General features: G+C 48.6%; 1 protein-coding gene and 1 long non-coding RNA gene across 2 annotated transcripts in view; one reads left to right on the forward strand and one right to left on the reverse strand.

The window, feature by feature from the left end:
- Positions 1-410, forward strand: part of LOC134414482 (uncharacterized) — a 73,411-nt gene extending 73,001 nt beyond the window's left edge. Inside the window, exon 6 of the long non-coding RNA XR_010026750.1 lies at positions 53-410. This is a non-coding gene — a long non-coding RNA (uncharacterized LOC134414482). The remainder of the gene's footprint in view (positions 1-52) is intronic.
- A 4,430-nt stretch (positions 411-4,840) lies between these two features.
- HMGB1 (high mobility group box 1) lies at positions 4,841-13,428 on the reverse strand. The gene is made up of 5 exons (XM_063149112.1): positions 13,287-13,428; positions 10,368-10,530; positions 9,939-10,084; positions 8,800-8,974; positions 4,841-6,807 (listed from the first exon to the last, which is right to left on the reverse strand). The coding sequence occupies exons 2-5, from the start codon at positions 10,515-10,517 to the stop codon at positions 6,631-6,633; spliced, it is 648 nt and encodes a 215-aa protein (XP_063005182.1). The 5' UTR covers positions 10,518-10,530; positions 13,287-13,428; the 3' UTR covers positions 4,841-6,630.
- Between the last annotated feature and the right edge of the window lie 611 nt (positions 13,429-14,039).

Raw genomic sequence — 14,039 nt, forward strand, 5'->3', positions numbered from 1 at the left:
GAAGTTGTAACAAGAGCCTCCCTTTTATTCAGAGACCTTCTGTTTCCTGCAGGCTGGCAGCTTCGAAAAAAATCACAGCTCCATTGTGCTCCAAAGTCATACTGAATGATTCAGATGGAAAGAAAAACCCACGTCAGAAGGAACAGGGGACTCAAAGACCAGTGTCGAGGCCAGCAGACCAGGGACATCGATCCCAGGCAGCAGCACACCCTGAGAATGTTGTACCCTGGGACAGCAGCGACACTGAGGTTTACGCCTCTGCACCGGGGGTCTGTGGAAGCCAAGTGCTGCTCCCGGTATTGGGGTGTCCCTGAGCACCCCTGGCCCCACGGGACTGGCATCGACTGCCTGGGGGTGCTGGGGCAGCAGGAAAACCATCCTGTCCTACCTGGAGGATGCTGATCCAGCTCCCAGCAGCTGGGGGGGTGAACTCACTCTTTCCTCCTGGAGCAGGGCTGCCAGCAGTGGGTCAGGCAGGGCAGGAGAAGGGACAGGGTCACCGGCGGCAGAGGCAGGCGGGCAGAGCCCGGGGGCTCCTGGGCGGAAGCAGAGCATGCAGTGATGGAGACAGCGTTGCCATCACCGAACGTCTGGTGTGAAGGCTCCCCAAAAATAGACCACTTCCTTCTTCCACCTCAAAGGAAACGCTGTTGGAAGGAGACTCAGAGACAGCAGGGCTGGTGCGAGGTGGGGTCTCGTTCACTGTCAGCCTCCCACCGGGAGCCACTTAAACATTCTGGGGTGTGACTCTGGGACCAGACATCAGTCTCAGGCAGGTTCTAAGGGATCAGTCCTGTGAAACGCCCCGACAACCCACGTGGGTGCCGAGCCTCCCAGCACCCCGGAGCAGAAACCCACCAGCCCTTTCCATCGGTGCCTGGTATTGCCAAACCAATCCCTCTCTTCCCAAAAGCCGCTCCGGTGCTGAGGGGCTCAGGCTGTGATCAGCCCTCACCTGCATTTTCCCATATCAGTTTTACATCACAGTGCTGCTTCACAGCATCTTCCTTATTGGCAGGCGTCAGGAGAAATGTGTGTCAACAAATCTGAAGCGAGCGTAAGCACCGCTACAGTGAAGTCTGATAATAAAACATGAGTCACTGTTATTCAATCATTTACCAGCGCACGTCTTGCAAGAAAGTTCTCTCTTCTAAGAATCACCACCACAGAAATTTGGGAGTTGTTTTAAAGAGCACCCTGATTTTACCTTCAGCTGCGTGGCTGAGTTTTCAGGGGGCTGGTTCCTGCTGTCCCTACTTGCAGCCCACCGCCCCGTGCTCCCTCTGCATCTGCGTTTCAAAGCCAGCCATGAGGCACCCAGCCCTGGCATGACCTGATGCTCTTCCCAGGAGTTTTCACACTCAGGGTCTCCCCAACATCAGGAGTGAACTGGCAGCAAGGAGAGAGCTGCTGGGACTGACTCCCCCAGCTGCCATCAATGCCCCCCACCCCATGTGTAGTGTTGCTGCACAGTGTTCCAGGGATGCACAATTTTCCCTGGGGACGGGATGAGGAAGAGCATGGTCAACCCCAGCATTTTGGAAAGGAAGACTTCTTCCCATAAAAATATTATTTTCATTGTTTTCCTTCATTTCAGTTTGGGAAGGAGCAGGAGGGGTCAGGAATGTCATCCCAGACATTTCTTCAAAACTGTTTTTATCCTTGGTAACAAATGCCCCTGCCAAACACAGCAGCACACGTCCTCGGTTTCCCCTCCATAAGCCTGATTTTTTGAATGGCTTCTTGGAAAAAGCATTTACATGGTGACCTATTGCTGCTGTAAGATGTGCAGGGAGATGGGTCCTTTCCAGGCATTCAAGCTGCAGTGCTTGGTCCTTCCTGTTTTTACTGAGGAATTTTTGGGAGGTCAGAAATACATGAATTGAGCTTTTGCTGCCTTAATAGGTGAAAGGCTGCTGGAAGCACGTGGATAAACTTCCTCTGTGCCAAATGACCGTCATTTAATTCAAACACTGTTTAACAATAGAGGCAAAATTTTAAAAGGTGTAGTTTAAAAAAAACCCCACATTTGCCTGTCTGTCCTCCTTGCTCCGTGCTGCTCTGCCTCTTGCTGCCTAGCTTGATCTCGAGCACTCCTGCTGCAGGGAAGGAGCTTCTGATGTGGCAAACAGGTAGACTAAGCTAATTTATCACTCTAGTCTTTTATTCCATCACAGAGTGGCAAAAGAGAAGGCTCGTCTCTCTTGTGGGTCACCTCTAATAGCAATTGCTTCAGCAAGATGGATTTCAAAATTAGGTGCTCTTGAAGCAGAAGCCACACTGTATTTTTCAACAGCACAAAGCAGCCGTAAGAGGAATCTGACCTTCATTCTTCATAATAAATTCACTGGGGAAAAAAAAAAATCCATCTTTGTTTTTCAGCTTGAAGTACTGTCAAAAGAAAAGCCAGAGCACACACAACATTTACAAAATAAAAATACAAGACAACTTCAGCAAAATGATAAAAAACTCAGGGATTTACTTTTCCTGCTTTTTCTTATTTAAACATTGGAATAGAGTCTGACAGCTTGCCTGCAAGTACATTGTTTTGAAATAAAGGCTGGTGTTAATTTAAAGTGGATCTATACTAGGCTAAATTAAGGCCACCTCAAAGTGCTTTTCACATGTAGAGCGCAATCCAGTAGCTAAGTCTGGGGAAAAGTTTATTGATACACACCCACATTTAGGCACTCCATTGGACTTAGCATGTTTGTAAAATGTCTCTGAATGTATTTCAGGTGCTAAAATAATGTCTGCTGCAGCCTGCCAAAGGAAAATGTCACAGTTATTTTCTGCTAAAGTGCCCCCAAAAGATGTGATCTGCAGACAAGTACAGACTCGTAAGCTAAAGAATATAATGGAGGAATCCTTGAAAATATTTAGCATTTTACAGTGACTAATAAAATGATTGGTACATTTGAGTCTTAAAAGCCTGTAACTGGTCAGCTGTCACTGGCACAGCCTGGAAATGGTGAAAATTAATCATCAAAATGAAACACTACCTTTGTATTTTGCCATGTCTCCATTACAGACTCTATATTGAATAACTCATTATAACCCAATGCAGCACATTGCCTTTATTCCTTTAATCTCCTGTCAGGCATAGCTGGGAAGGCAGAATGGGAATGTTTATTCTAACCAGCAGGTCTGACCCTTAGGCTAGTGAGAATTAGGAGAGGTTTTTTCCAAGCTCCGCTTGTCCCCCATATAGAGAACCTAATGCTGTGGCATTGTGCAATCCACCTGGCTCTTCTTCTGGAGGAGTCACTCAAATCCATCTTCCCACTTTCCAGCAAGCCTAGACCCAGCTGTTTCTCAGCCTTTTCTTTCCAGGATGGGCTGGTTACACTGATAAAAGCAGCTGTAGAGGCTGTGTCAGCAGTGTCCTAATTAAGCTGCAGAAATCAGCCACTTCACACCCCTTAGTTCAGGTTTCCAGGGGCCGGTTTGCCTGGACAGAAACATTTTGTTAAATAAGCTCAGCTTTTTGCTAGAGCTGGTGAGATCACTGAAGGCCTGGCAGGAGGGATGAACAGTGTCCATACACTTAGTTAAACCAGCTCAAAATTACAGAGCATATCTAGCATAACTAGGTGGCTCCTTTCAGGACCAACTCAAATAAACAACCATAAACATCAGTCTGGCTTCATTTGGCATTCAAGGTATCGTAACTCCCACATATTAATATTCAAGTTCTCTCCAGACCAATCAATATTTGTTGTTGTTTAGAAAAGGAAAAGCTTTTTCTTGACCTCTGCAACAAGCATTTACATGAAGGTTAAAGCCCGAGCTTTTTGATAGCGATGTCAAGGCTGTCAGCCCCCTGTGGGGAACCACCACCTGAACAGTCGCAATTTCACCGCTCATTATCCCTCTTCTACAGCAGGCACCCACTTTTAAAGATCAAGGGGAGGCAGGTTCAAGCTGAAGTGCCATCAGTGACTGACCTCCGACCAAGTAATCTAGGAGTGGAGGCTCAGACAGTTTTGACCAAGAGGATTTATTCAACCACTGGAGCTTGCAGGGGAGCACAGCTGCGGAACAGGAAGGTCCTTTCCAGCAACAACCCTCAGCAGCTCTTCCTTAAAAAGGGCAATTAATCTCCCTATGGCATTCCTCTTCACCGAAGAACACTTGCACTGTTTCAGAACAGTTTTACAGCAGACACAAGCAAAGGCTTCAGTCCCAATATCCATGTGCTGGCTCAGCTGAATTACAGGCACCTACCGAATGCTCCTGAGAAAACCACGGCCACTCTGGAGAGCTGGGGAAGCTTTAGGGCATCTCCCACCCAACACTGGCCTCTGCAGTGAGATGCGGGGGGCTGTTCTCCTCGGCAAGCAGCACTGATAATTACATTACCTACCCTCTTTGGCCTGAGCACGCTGTGTTTGTTACCCACGTGCTAAAGGCAAGGCAAAGGCCATGCCTGGCTGCCAGGGAAGCGCTCACTACCCTCTTTTAAGTTCAGCTGAATCCTCTCGGTTAGGTCTGTCAACATCAAGCACCGAGAACAAAGGCACAAGATTAGGGGGATCTCATTAAGTATGCTTGTTCCAAGAGCAAGAAATGTGTCTACTTTCCTCTGATGACCTGGGGAAACAAAAAAACCCTTCAGCACAGAAAATTTATTTGTCATCGGTTAAGAGCATTTGAATGTGTAATATCCAGTTTAAGGAGACAAAAAACGTCTGTCTGTCCTACCCTTTCTATAGAGACCTTGCAAACAGCATCATTCTTCTGCTTGGAACAGAAAGCAGGGATGTACACATCTGAGAACACCAACACACACAAAAAGCCCCAAATCCTTAGGGTATTAAGTGAGCCATTTAACTAAGTATTTAAAACCTCTGCAATTATTAGTTTATTAGTATCATCCAGGATTTCAGATGTTCAATATTTCTCCTGAAGTTATACATAAATGCAAATTGAAATAAGAATCTGAAAGTCAAAATTGTATAACAAAACAATACTCCATCACAAAAGCGTGTAAAATTACAAGAATGCTTTTTTTTTGTTTGTTTTTAAACACTGGCACTTAAGAGAACCATAATTTTGTAACCACAAAATTGCCGAATTGTCCCCCAGACTGGTAAGCAGGTATATGTGAAAATAGTTACAGCTGCCAGCACTTGAAGTTTTACTAAATATGCAAAAAACCCCTTAGCTTTGGTTTTGGAAGAGAACTGTATTTGACCAAATTAGACATTGTTGGTATACCATAAACATTTAACTTTTTAATGCAAAATTTAATAAAATGTACTTTTCCATACAACTATATTTAACTTAAAAATGGGCAAACATCAAGAGTGCGGTATAAAACCTAACAGGAAAAATACATCTTATCTCATTTTCAATTTGAGACAATATACAACTTTGTTTAAAGGGCTAAAACTAGAATTTCAAGAATACAAATATGAATTTACATAGATTTAACAAATAATAATGGTACCATTTATAGAAATCTTAGAAAGAAAAATCATTTCTTGTGGGCCCTTTGCTACCAGGAGTCTCATGGTATAAAGCCCGTGGCCATCACCAGACCTGTCACCAAAAAATAATATGGTCATTTCATGCTTTTAACTTTACACATTTTAGGTACGCTCATCACTCCCAGGTGTTCAGAGATTTACAAATATAACTTCCATTACATGGTAACAGAGTCACACGTGTAAATTTCTCTACACCGGATGGACATACACTCTTCCTATGGGTCCTCCTAGGACAAAATTTAACATTCCCTCCCTCCCCACCCCCCAAAGTATTTAGTTTCTGTAAAATTGAACTCTATACTTCTCAACTCTCCAAGACTGGTAAACTCATGCAACGCAATAGAATATTACATTTCACAAAAATCTGAACAAGTATCCGTTTGCTGAGATTGAATTTTTGTTGTTTCCAGTTATGGAAGATTTTCATCATATGCCTATATATTTCTTTTCTTACCCTATCATGATAATGCAGGGTATGCAGATCAAAGCTTTGTTTATCAGCCGGTTATATGAAAGATGAAAACTGTAATATTCCCGTGATCCCATACGGGCATTCAATAAAGCAAAAGATGAGTTCCCCTCAAAAAACAAAAAAAAGAAAAAAAAAAAAAGAAAAAGAAAAAAAAAAGTATGATTCTCAAGGGCACCTATTAAAAGGACAACAATACTAATAAAAAAAATTGTATTTACTTAGAAGCATTCAGAATGTCAACAAAACAGCTGCAACTTTTTTTCTTCCTTTTTGCAATTACAGAGTGGTATTCAGTTAACAGAACAACAATTATTTTTTTATGATGCATCAGAGACAACTGAAGATGAGAAATGAACTACATCCCCAAATATAACTAAATTTGTGCTGTGCACCAACAAGAACCTGCTTTAATAACTCCCATGCCAATTTACAACCCCCACACTGTACCAGGCAAGGTTAGTGGCCATTGAAATACCACTAAGGACAGGGCTATCTAAAGACACATTCGGTAGTGTGTTAACTATACAAAAAAAGAGACACTGTACAGTTTAAAAACAAATCTTACACAGCCTTACATTTCAATTTTTTTTTTCTTTAAAAGGAGTGAGTTGTGTACAGGGGGGTTAAATGCTTTATAGACAAGAAAGAAATTGCTCTAAAAGAGACTTATTCATCATCATCATCATCTTCATCCTCCTCTTCTTCCTCCTCTTCATCATCTTCATCCTCTTCATCTTCGTCCTCATCCTCCTCCTCTTCCTTCTTCTTCTTGCTCTTCTCAGCCTTGGCAACTACTTTCTTGCCTCCATCAACCTTCCCTTTGGCCCGGTATGCAGCGATATCCTTGGAGAAGAAAAGCAGGGACAATCTCTCAAAGACTTACCCAGCCAAGAGGTCTGAGCAACCTCCACAGAGCAGCTGTGAAAGAAGAGACCCAGCTACCTGCCCTTTCTGCACATCCACCGGGGCAGGACCAGGAGGGAGCTGTGGCTTCAGCTCTGAGGCGAACTGAAGCCAAAGGAACAGGAACCCTCTAACACAGAAATGACACTGGCATGCTGCTGCACACTGCTTATGGCTGCTAAGCAATCTCCACTGTTGGGCTTCTGGGAACAGCCTGGAAAAGCTGCTACCTCTGATGGTAAAGGCACAGCTGAGCCCACTATCCCATAAGGAAATGGAGTAGGGAGACCTCTTAAGTTCCCTTTCTAGCCCTACCTTCTACAGTGCCTAAAGAAACGCACAGGAAACCCTCGTTTGAGGCACAAACGTGGGATCAGCCACCCAGAATGACCCAGCCTAACAGCTGCAATGTTATGCCTCAGCAAAGAGCAGTTAAGACTGAACCCTGCCTAACAGAAGTTTACTAAATAAAAGGTATAAGAACTTGATTAAAGGGTAGACACTGCCACCTTCTGCATGCAATAAATTTATTCCAGTCGTTTGAAATGCACAAAATTCAGCTCCTGCTACAGGGAAGTTAAAACCATACCTGGAAGGCATAGTCATAAAAACAGTTAAGACTTCCCAACTTTATGCCAAAACAGTAAAATCATTAGATAGGAGAACTGATCTACAAAGCTTACACACACCAGCTAGAGAGAAACATCACCACATTCACACAGATGGTCCAAATCTTCAAATATTCCCCACCTAATAAACACTACACCACTAATCTTACTGCTCTCTTGGACTCTCTTAAACTTAGCAGGAAATTTTGAGAAGATATGATACCCACTAAGTCAAAGGCCAAGCAGTGAAATAGTGAAGATTACTACCCCTTAAAATCCTACATGTAAGTCTAAGAAATAAGGACATTACTACTGAAAATCAAAATAATATCTGCAAATAAAGACTAATAAAATGCCTGAGTTTCCTTGGCTGTGTGTAGAAGCAATTACTATGAAGCTGTACAGAAAGCATCATAGATCTGCAACTCCTCTCTGGCACATCAACAGGGCTCCAAGGCTCCACCTTGCATACTACAGTGCAAAAATTTTGAACTTGGATTTGTTTGCCAGCAGAAGAAATACCCAGAGGAAAGTGACAGCACACAATGGACATAGGTGCTGTATGGCAGCACAGTGGTCCCTGACCCCTTGTGAAGCATCATCAGGGGATGCCAAGGTGCATTCCTCCTCTTCCCTTGGCTTCCACATACTGGCATGAGAATCTGCCTCTAGAAATAAAACGTGTAGCACAGTCCTGTGTGCACAAGAGAATTCTGCAACTCCAACGAGGATGGCAGGGTTTAGCCTTAATAATTAAAAAAATTGTACGACAAGCTGCTTCATATGCATAATTAACGAAATTCATTACTAGAAAGGACATGGACACAAAGTAGGTCCAGGAAAAACACAGGCCTAAAAGTAGTTATCTCATTTTGTGTTTTGACATTTTTCCTGGAGTACATTTAAATTATCAGCTATGTGTATCAATTATCCTAACATTCAATGATGCTCACCAGCATCTCCAAAATTAGGGAGAACCAATTCATTCCTTACCAGTATTACTTACTGCTACCAACTCAACTCAAATTCTGCTGTGACTTGCTGATTTAGTAACAATACAGAGCCTACAGTATTTATTCAAGCACCAATAACAAGTCAAAACTACAGACAAATGCAAACAGTTCAAGGTAAAGGACTCCAATTTACTGTTATGCCAATCAATCATGTGCCCCTGCACACAGCCCTTTTCAGCAAATCTAATGAATTACGTCATCAGCATTCTATAACTTGCTACATCAGGTATCAGGGTACACAGTAAGGGAAAAAGTGTCCAGAAAACTGAGGTGCGACCTCCCCAAAGCATGTCCCTAAATGTCAGTGTTACCTTTTCGTATTTCTCCTTCAGCTTAGCAGCCTTCTTTTCGTAAGGCTGTTTATCGTCTGCAGCGGTGTTGTTCCACATCTCTCCCAGCTTCTTTGCCACATCTCCAATGGACAGACCGGGATGTTCTCCTTTGATTTTTGGACGAAACTCAGAGCAAAACAAGAAAAAAGCCGAACTACAGAGGAAAAATAAAAGAAGATTTAAATTTTAGACTTTGCTACAGCAGCAACTTTTGGGGCCTTTGCTCCTTAAGAGCATTTTGGAAAAGGCACCTAAAAGTGAGACAGACATTGATTACAATGGAAGGTATCAGAACTGAATGAGCCACTTCGCAAACTCAATGCACCCTTTTCTCTTAAGTAATGCTGCACATCTGGTCCCATTTCTGGCAGAATCCCCAGACAGGCAGACTTTATACACCAGACCCAGAGAAAATCTTTAGAAATTAGACTAAGTCAATGATGCTAGGCCAGCATATGTTATGTCAGAACTGTCAGAGGTGGCAGGCTGCAATATTTGTTAGAAAAGTAGGATTTCCAGACCACAGCACCAGCTCAAGCAAGAACATTAGCTTGTAAAGGATCTTCCCTGTCCTTTTCAGCATTAGCTCAGTTCAAAACACAGACATACACACACAATAAAGTGCTGGTGTCCAGAAGATGAATTTGAAGCCAGCTGTCATTATGTTGTGGCTAAAGTTTTAACTTTCCAGGCTGGTTTTGAGGAAGATCACCCCTGAAACTCTTTCTGTGCAAAAGCCTCCAATTTTAAATTGACTGCCAAGCAAAACTTCTGCTCAAGCCAAGAGGTGATGAGAGCAGGGCCAGCAGTACTTTACTGCCAATTACACTGGAATCACCCTCTTAACAGAAATTCGAAGAATCAGTCAGAATCACACATAGTCTATTTTAGCATCTAATTTTAAATGCTGCCATTACTCCAACTTTTATAGTGGGACCGCCTACCTGAAAATAAAAGCTTAGCATTCGTAACTAAAATCTCAACCTATCTTTACACCACTGGTGAGGAAGATCATACACTCTTGTATTTCTGAAGCTCCTGGATAAAATTACCCTTTTACAGATCCACACCAGTGTGATGGTCCCAAACAGACAACCTACAGCTAGGAATCTACTTACGGAGGCCTCTTCGGTGCATTTGGATCCTTGAACTTCTTTTTTGTTTCCCCCTTAGGTGGTACATAGTTTTTCATTTCTTTTTCATAACGAAGCTTGTCAGCCTTTGCCATATCTTCAAACTTCCCTTTCTCCTTAGAAGACATAGTCTGCAAGGCAATCAGAATCACAGAGTACCTTAGAAGGGACACGTAAGGATCAAAACAGTATTTTAATTTCAAAAACATATCAAAGCCCTTTCCAAAATTTCAGCTGGGGGAGCTAAAGGTAAGACAAGGATAATGGATAGTTACCAGTAACTTCACAACTACACTTCATACTTACCCAAAACCTGAGCTCCCAAAGAAATAATTTACAATCCTGAATGGTATTCCAAAAAACCAGTCATTTAAGGTTTTGTGGCTTTTTTATTTTTTAAGCAACTATTCCTACCTTCCATCGTTCTGAGCATTTTTTTGAGAACTCTGAGAAGTTCACTGACGCATCTGGATGTTTCTTCTTGTGCTCCTCCCGACAGGTTTGCACAAAGAAGGCGTACGAAGACATTTTACCTCTCGGCTTCTTAGGATCACCTTTACCCATTTTTGCTGATTTTCTGTAATGAAGCAAATGAGACACCTTTAAAACCTGTATTTTCAACCAATCAGGGCAGAAAGTAAGTCACAACCAGGGGTCATGACAAACAGGACCTGCTGGAGCAGTATTCTGAAATCTTACAATGAGAAGATTCCCTTCTGGAAAATTTGCTGAAGATTTTTGTCATCCCTGTCTGAGGTGACCTGGATGTAAGCAACCTAAAATCTCAAAGGGCCTTTAAAATGTGCTGTGATGGTCTTTTGCAAACAAGAACTGTCCTTCCAAGCAATCTGAAGGCAAGCATTGCAGTGGAGACTGCATACTGCAATTATTACCAGTGTATTAATCATATGCTTGGGAAGAATAAACACTATTGAAAGAGGGAACAAGTACCCAAGCATCCTGTCTCAGTGGCCTTCTGGATTACCGATTTGTTTCTTTTCACAGCCCATGTTTTCTACCTCTTCCCTGTAGGCCCCGTGTGTTTATTTACAAAATATGGTTTTTATTATTTTCTATACCATATGTTTGACCGATCTTTATGTGTACTGCAAAAACCTACTCTTTGCAGGTATACACTGAAATATGGGAATGAAACAGCTCACTTGGTCAAATATGTTATAAACTACACAGGGAAAAGCACAACATTTATGTACAGCAGCAGAGCTGTGCTCAGCAAGAGCACTATCTGACACTTTCAGGGACTGAAAAATGCCTTCCTGGGACTTTCACACCCAAGTCTGACATTTGGAGTATTTCTTCATAGCTCCCTGAAAAAGTCACTTGCACCCTGACAAGCTCTGCTTTTGAGCAGAGTTAAAAGAAGGATAAAACAAAAAAAAGGCGTGAAAGTAAAAAAAAAAAAAAAAAGGGGCCAGGCGGTGCCTGTCCGTATTGCCACAGAAGCTGTATTTCCTATCGGTTTGGCGGATAGACAGAAACAGATTTCTGCTCTGTGACTAAACACGTCCGGTTTGAAGTTTCTACCAAGTAAACAAGAGGGCTGAGGAAGCAGGAGCCGCTGCAGCCTGCACGGGGCCGCTCCCAGCGCGGCCGGGCCGGGGCTCGGCGGGGCAGGGGCGGCCGCGGGCAGGGCTCGGCACCGCGACCCCGGCGCTGCCGTTTGAAAGCCGCCTCCTTCCCGCCATTTTGGACGCTTCCCCTACCAGGGGGCAGAGGGAAACTTCTGAAGTCCCTCAACAGACCTGCTGGAGGTGGAAGGAAAAAAAAAAAAAAAAAGAAAAGAAAAAAAAAAAGAAAAAAAAAAAAGAAACAACTAGTCCCGTTATTAGGGAGAACATGTGTAAGTTTTATTCCGCGTTCAGGCGAGGGCTCGCAGCGGCGAGCACATGCCCAGGAGTCGGACACGCACCGGGGTGCAGCTGCCCGCCGGCGGCGACCCCCGGCCCCTGCGGGACAAAGCGTTCTCCCGCCGCTGCCCCCGTCCCCCCGCGGCGGGGGGAGCGTGCCCATGCTCAGCCCTGCCCGCTCCGGCCGCCATGAGGCGAGGCGGCCCCGGCCTGCGCTCGCTCCCTCCCTGCCGGCCGCGCCGCCGCAGCGGCGGTGTCGGCGGGAGCGGCCGCCATGGCGCAGGCTCCTGGCGGAGGAGGTCACCCGCCGCCGAGCCTCCTTCCATTTTGTGCGCCGAGGAGCAGAGCCGGCCGCTCCCCACCCCCCCGCCGCCACCACACCCCCCGCGGCCGGGCGGGGCGGCGAGCCCGGGCGGCGGGACCCCCGCCGAGAGGGGCCGCGGCGGGGCCGGGCGGCGACCCCCGCCCGCGGGGGCGGCGGTGGCAGCGCAGCCCGGGCGGCGCGGAATGGCCGCTGTGGCGTCGCCCGCTGCCGCCGCCGCACAGAGAACATGGCTCCTTCCTCCCTTCCCTTCCCTTTGTGTGAGCGCGCCGCTACCCTGGCGCACACGCTCAGCCATTGCAGCCGAGGGAGGGCGGGCGGGAGACGGGGGGAGGTGGGTGGGAGCGGGGGGGAAGAAGATGGGGGGGACCAAGCGCGCTTTCGGTGCCCGCCCGAGCCCCGGCGGCGCGGTAGAAGCCCCGGGGGGGACGCCCCGCTCGCTCCCTAGCCCCGCCGAGCTGTGCGGCCCCGGGGCTGCCAGCCCCGCGCCCGGGCGAGCGGCGGCTGCTGGAGAAAAAAGTTCCCCCGAACTGCGCCCCCGCCCGCCCGAGCGCCTCCTCTGCTGCTCCGCGCCGCTCGCCTTGTTTTCTCGCTCGCGGCTGCCGTCAGCCATGTTACAGCCGGGCGGCCGCGGGGCCAGCGGCGCCCCGGCCCGCGCCCCGCTTCCCCGCGCTCCCCACCGCCCCGGCGGCGCGGCGCGGCCCGCCCGGAGCCCCTGCCGCCCCGCCGCCCGCCCCGCCGCGGCGGCGATGGCCACGGCGAGGCACCGTGTAAGCGGCTTACGGCGGGGCACGGCGCGGCCCTCGCCCCCCGCGGCGGGCGACCCCCGGCCGCTCGCCCGGTTCCCATCGCCCGCCTCTCTCTCCCCACCTCGCTTCTTGCCTCCCGCCGCCCCGCTCTCCCGAAGTCGCCCGCCGCCCCCGCCCCGCCCCGGCCGAGGGGCTCGCCGCCCAGGAAAGGGTCTCCCGGGCACAGCCCCGCTCGCCTTTGTGTACGGGCGTCCGAGCCGGCGCTGCCCCGCGCTCCGCGGTCGCGCAGCGGCGGCGGCACGACGGCCACCACAGGCTCACCGCCCGGCTGCGAGCGGGCGGGCGAGCGGGCGAGCGCGCCCGGCCGGCCCAGCGGCCCCCGGCGCGTACTCACCCGTGTCAGACAGAGTCGGCACGCAGTCCTCGCTCGGTCCCGAGCCCCAGAGACGCTCCCGCGGCCGCCCGCCCGGCCCCAGCGCTGGCTGGGTCGCTGTGCAGCCCGGTGCACCGCAATGGCTGAGCGCGGGATCGATACGCAGCCTCCTCACACTCGCGGCGCTGGTAACATTACTCTCTGCACAGCCCCGCGCCCATTGGCCGCCGCCAAGCCGAGCGCCGCGCCGATTGGCCCAGGCGCTCCCATTGTCCTGACCAGAGCGCGCCGCGGGTTGGGCGCGCGGCGGGACACGTCACCGAGCAGGGAAATGGCGCGCAAATATAAAAGTGAGCGCAGGGAGCCGGGCGGCGGCGGGGCCCGCACAGCGGCGGTGGCCGCCCGGCGCTGTACTGCCAACCGCGAGGGGCGCGGGCCCCGCCGCCCCCACCGCACCGGGGGGACCAACGCGGCCACCCGCGGTGAGGAGCGGGGCGCCGCCGCCCCCCCCCCTGCGGCCGCGCCGCCCCGCCGCGGAAACCGGAGCTCAGCGGGGAGCCGAGCCGAGCCCGCGTGTCTCGGCTCCTCTTGCCCCGTTCCAGCCGGGGCACGGGGCTCCCCTCCGCCGCCGCGGCGCTGTGCGCGGCTCTGCCCCCTCCTTGAGGTTGGGGGACGTTTGTTTTGTTTTGTTGTTCGTGGTTTTTTGGGTTTTTTTCTTTCTTTTTCCAGAAACGGCTTCATCACCTGTGTGAGCAACAGGCGGAAGGTGCCGGC

This window comes from Melospiza melodia, chromosome 2, assembly GCF_035770615.1.
Source record: "Melospiza melodia melodia isolate bMelMel2 chromosome 2, bMelMel2.pri, whole genome shotgun sequence".
In the NCBI taxonomy this organism is placed as follows: Eukaryota; Metazoa; Chordata; class Aves; order Passeriformes; family Passerellidae; genus Melospiza; species Melospiza melodia.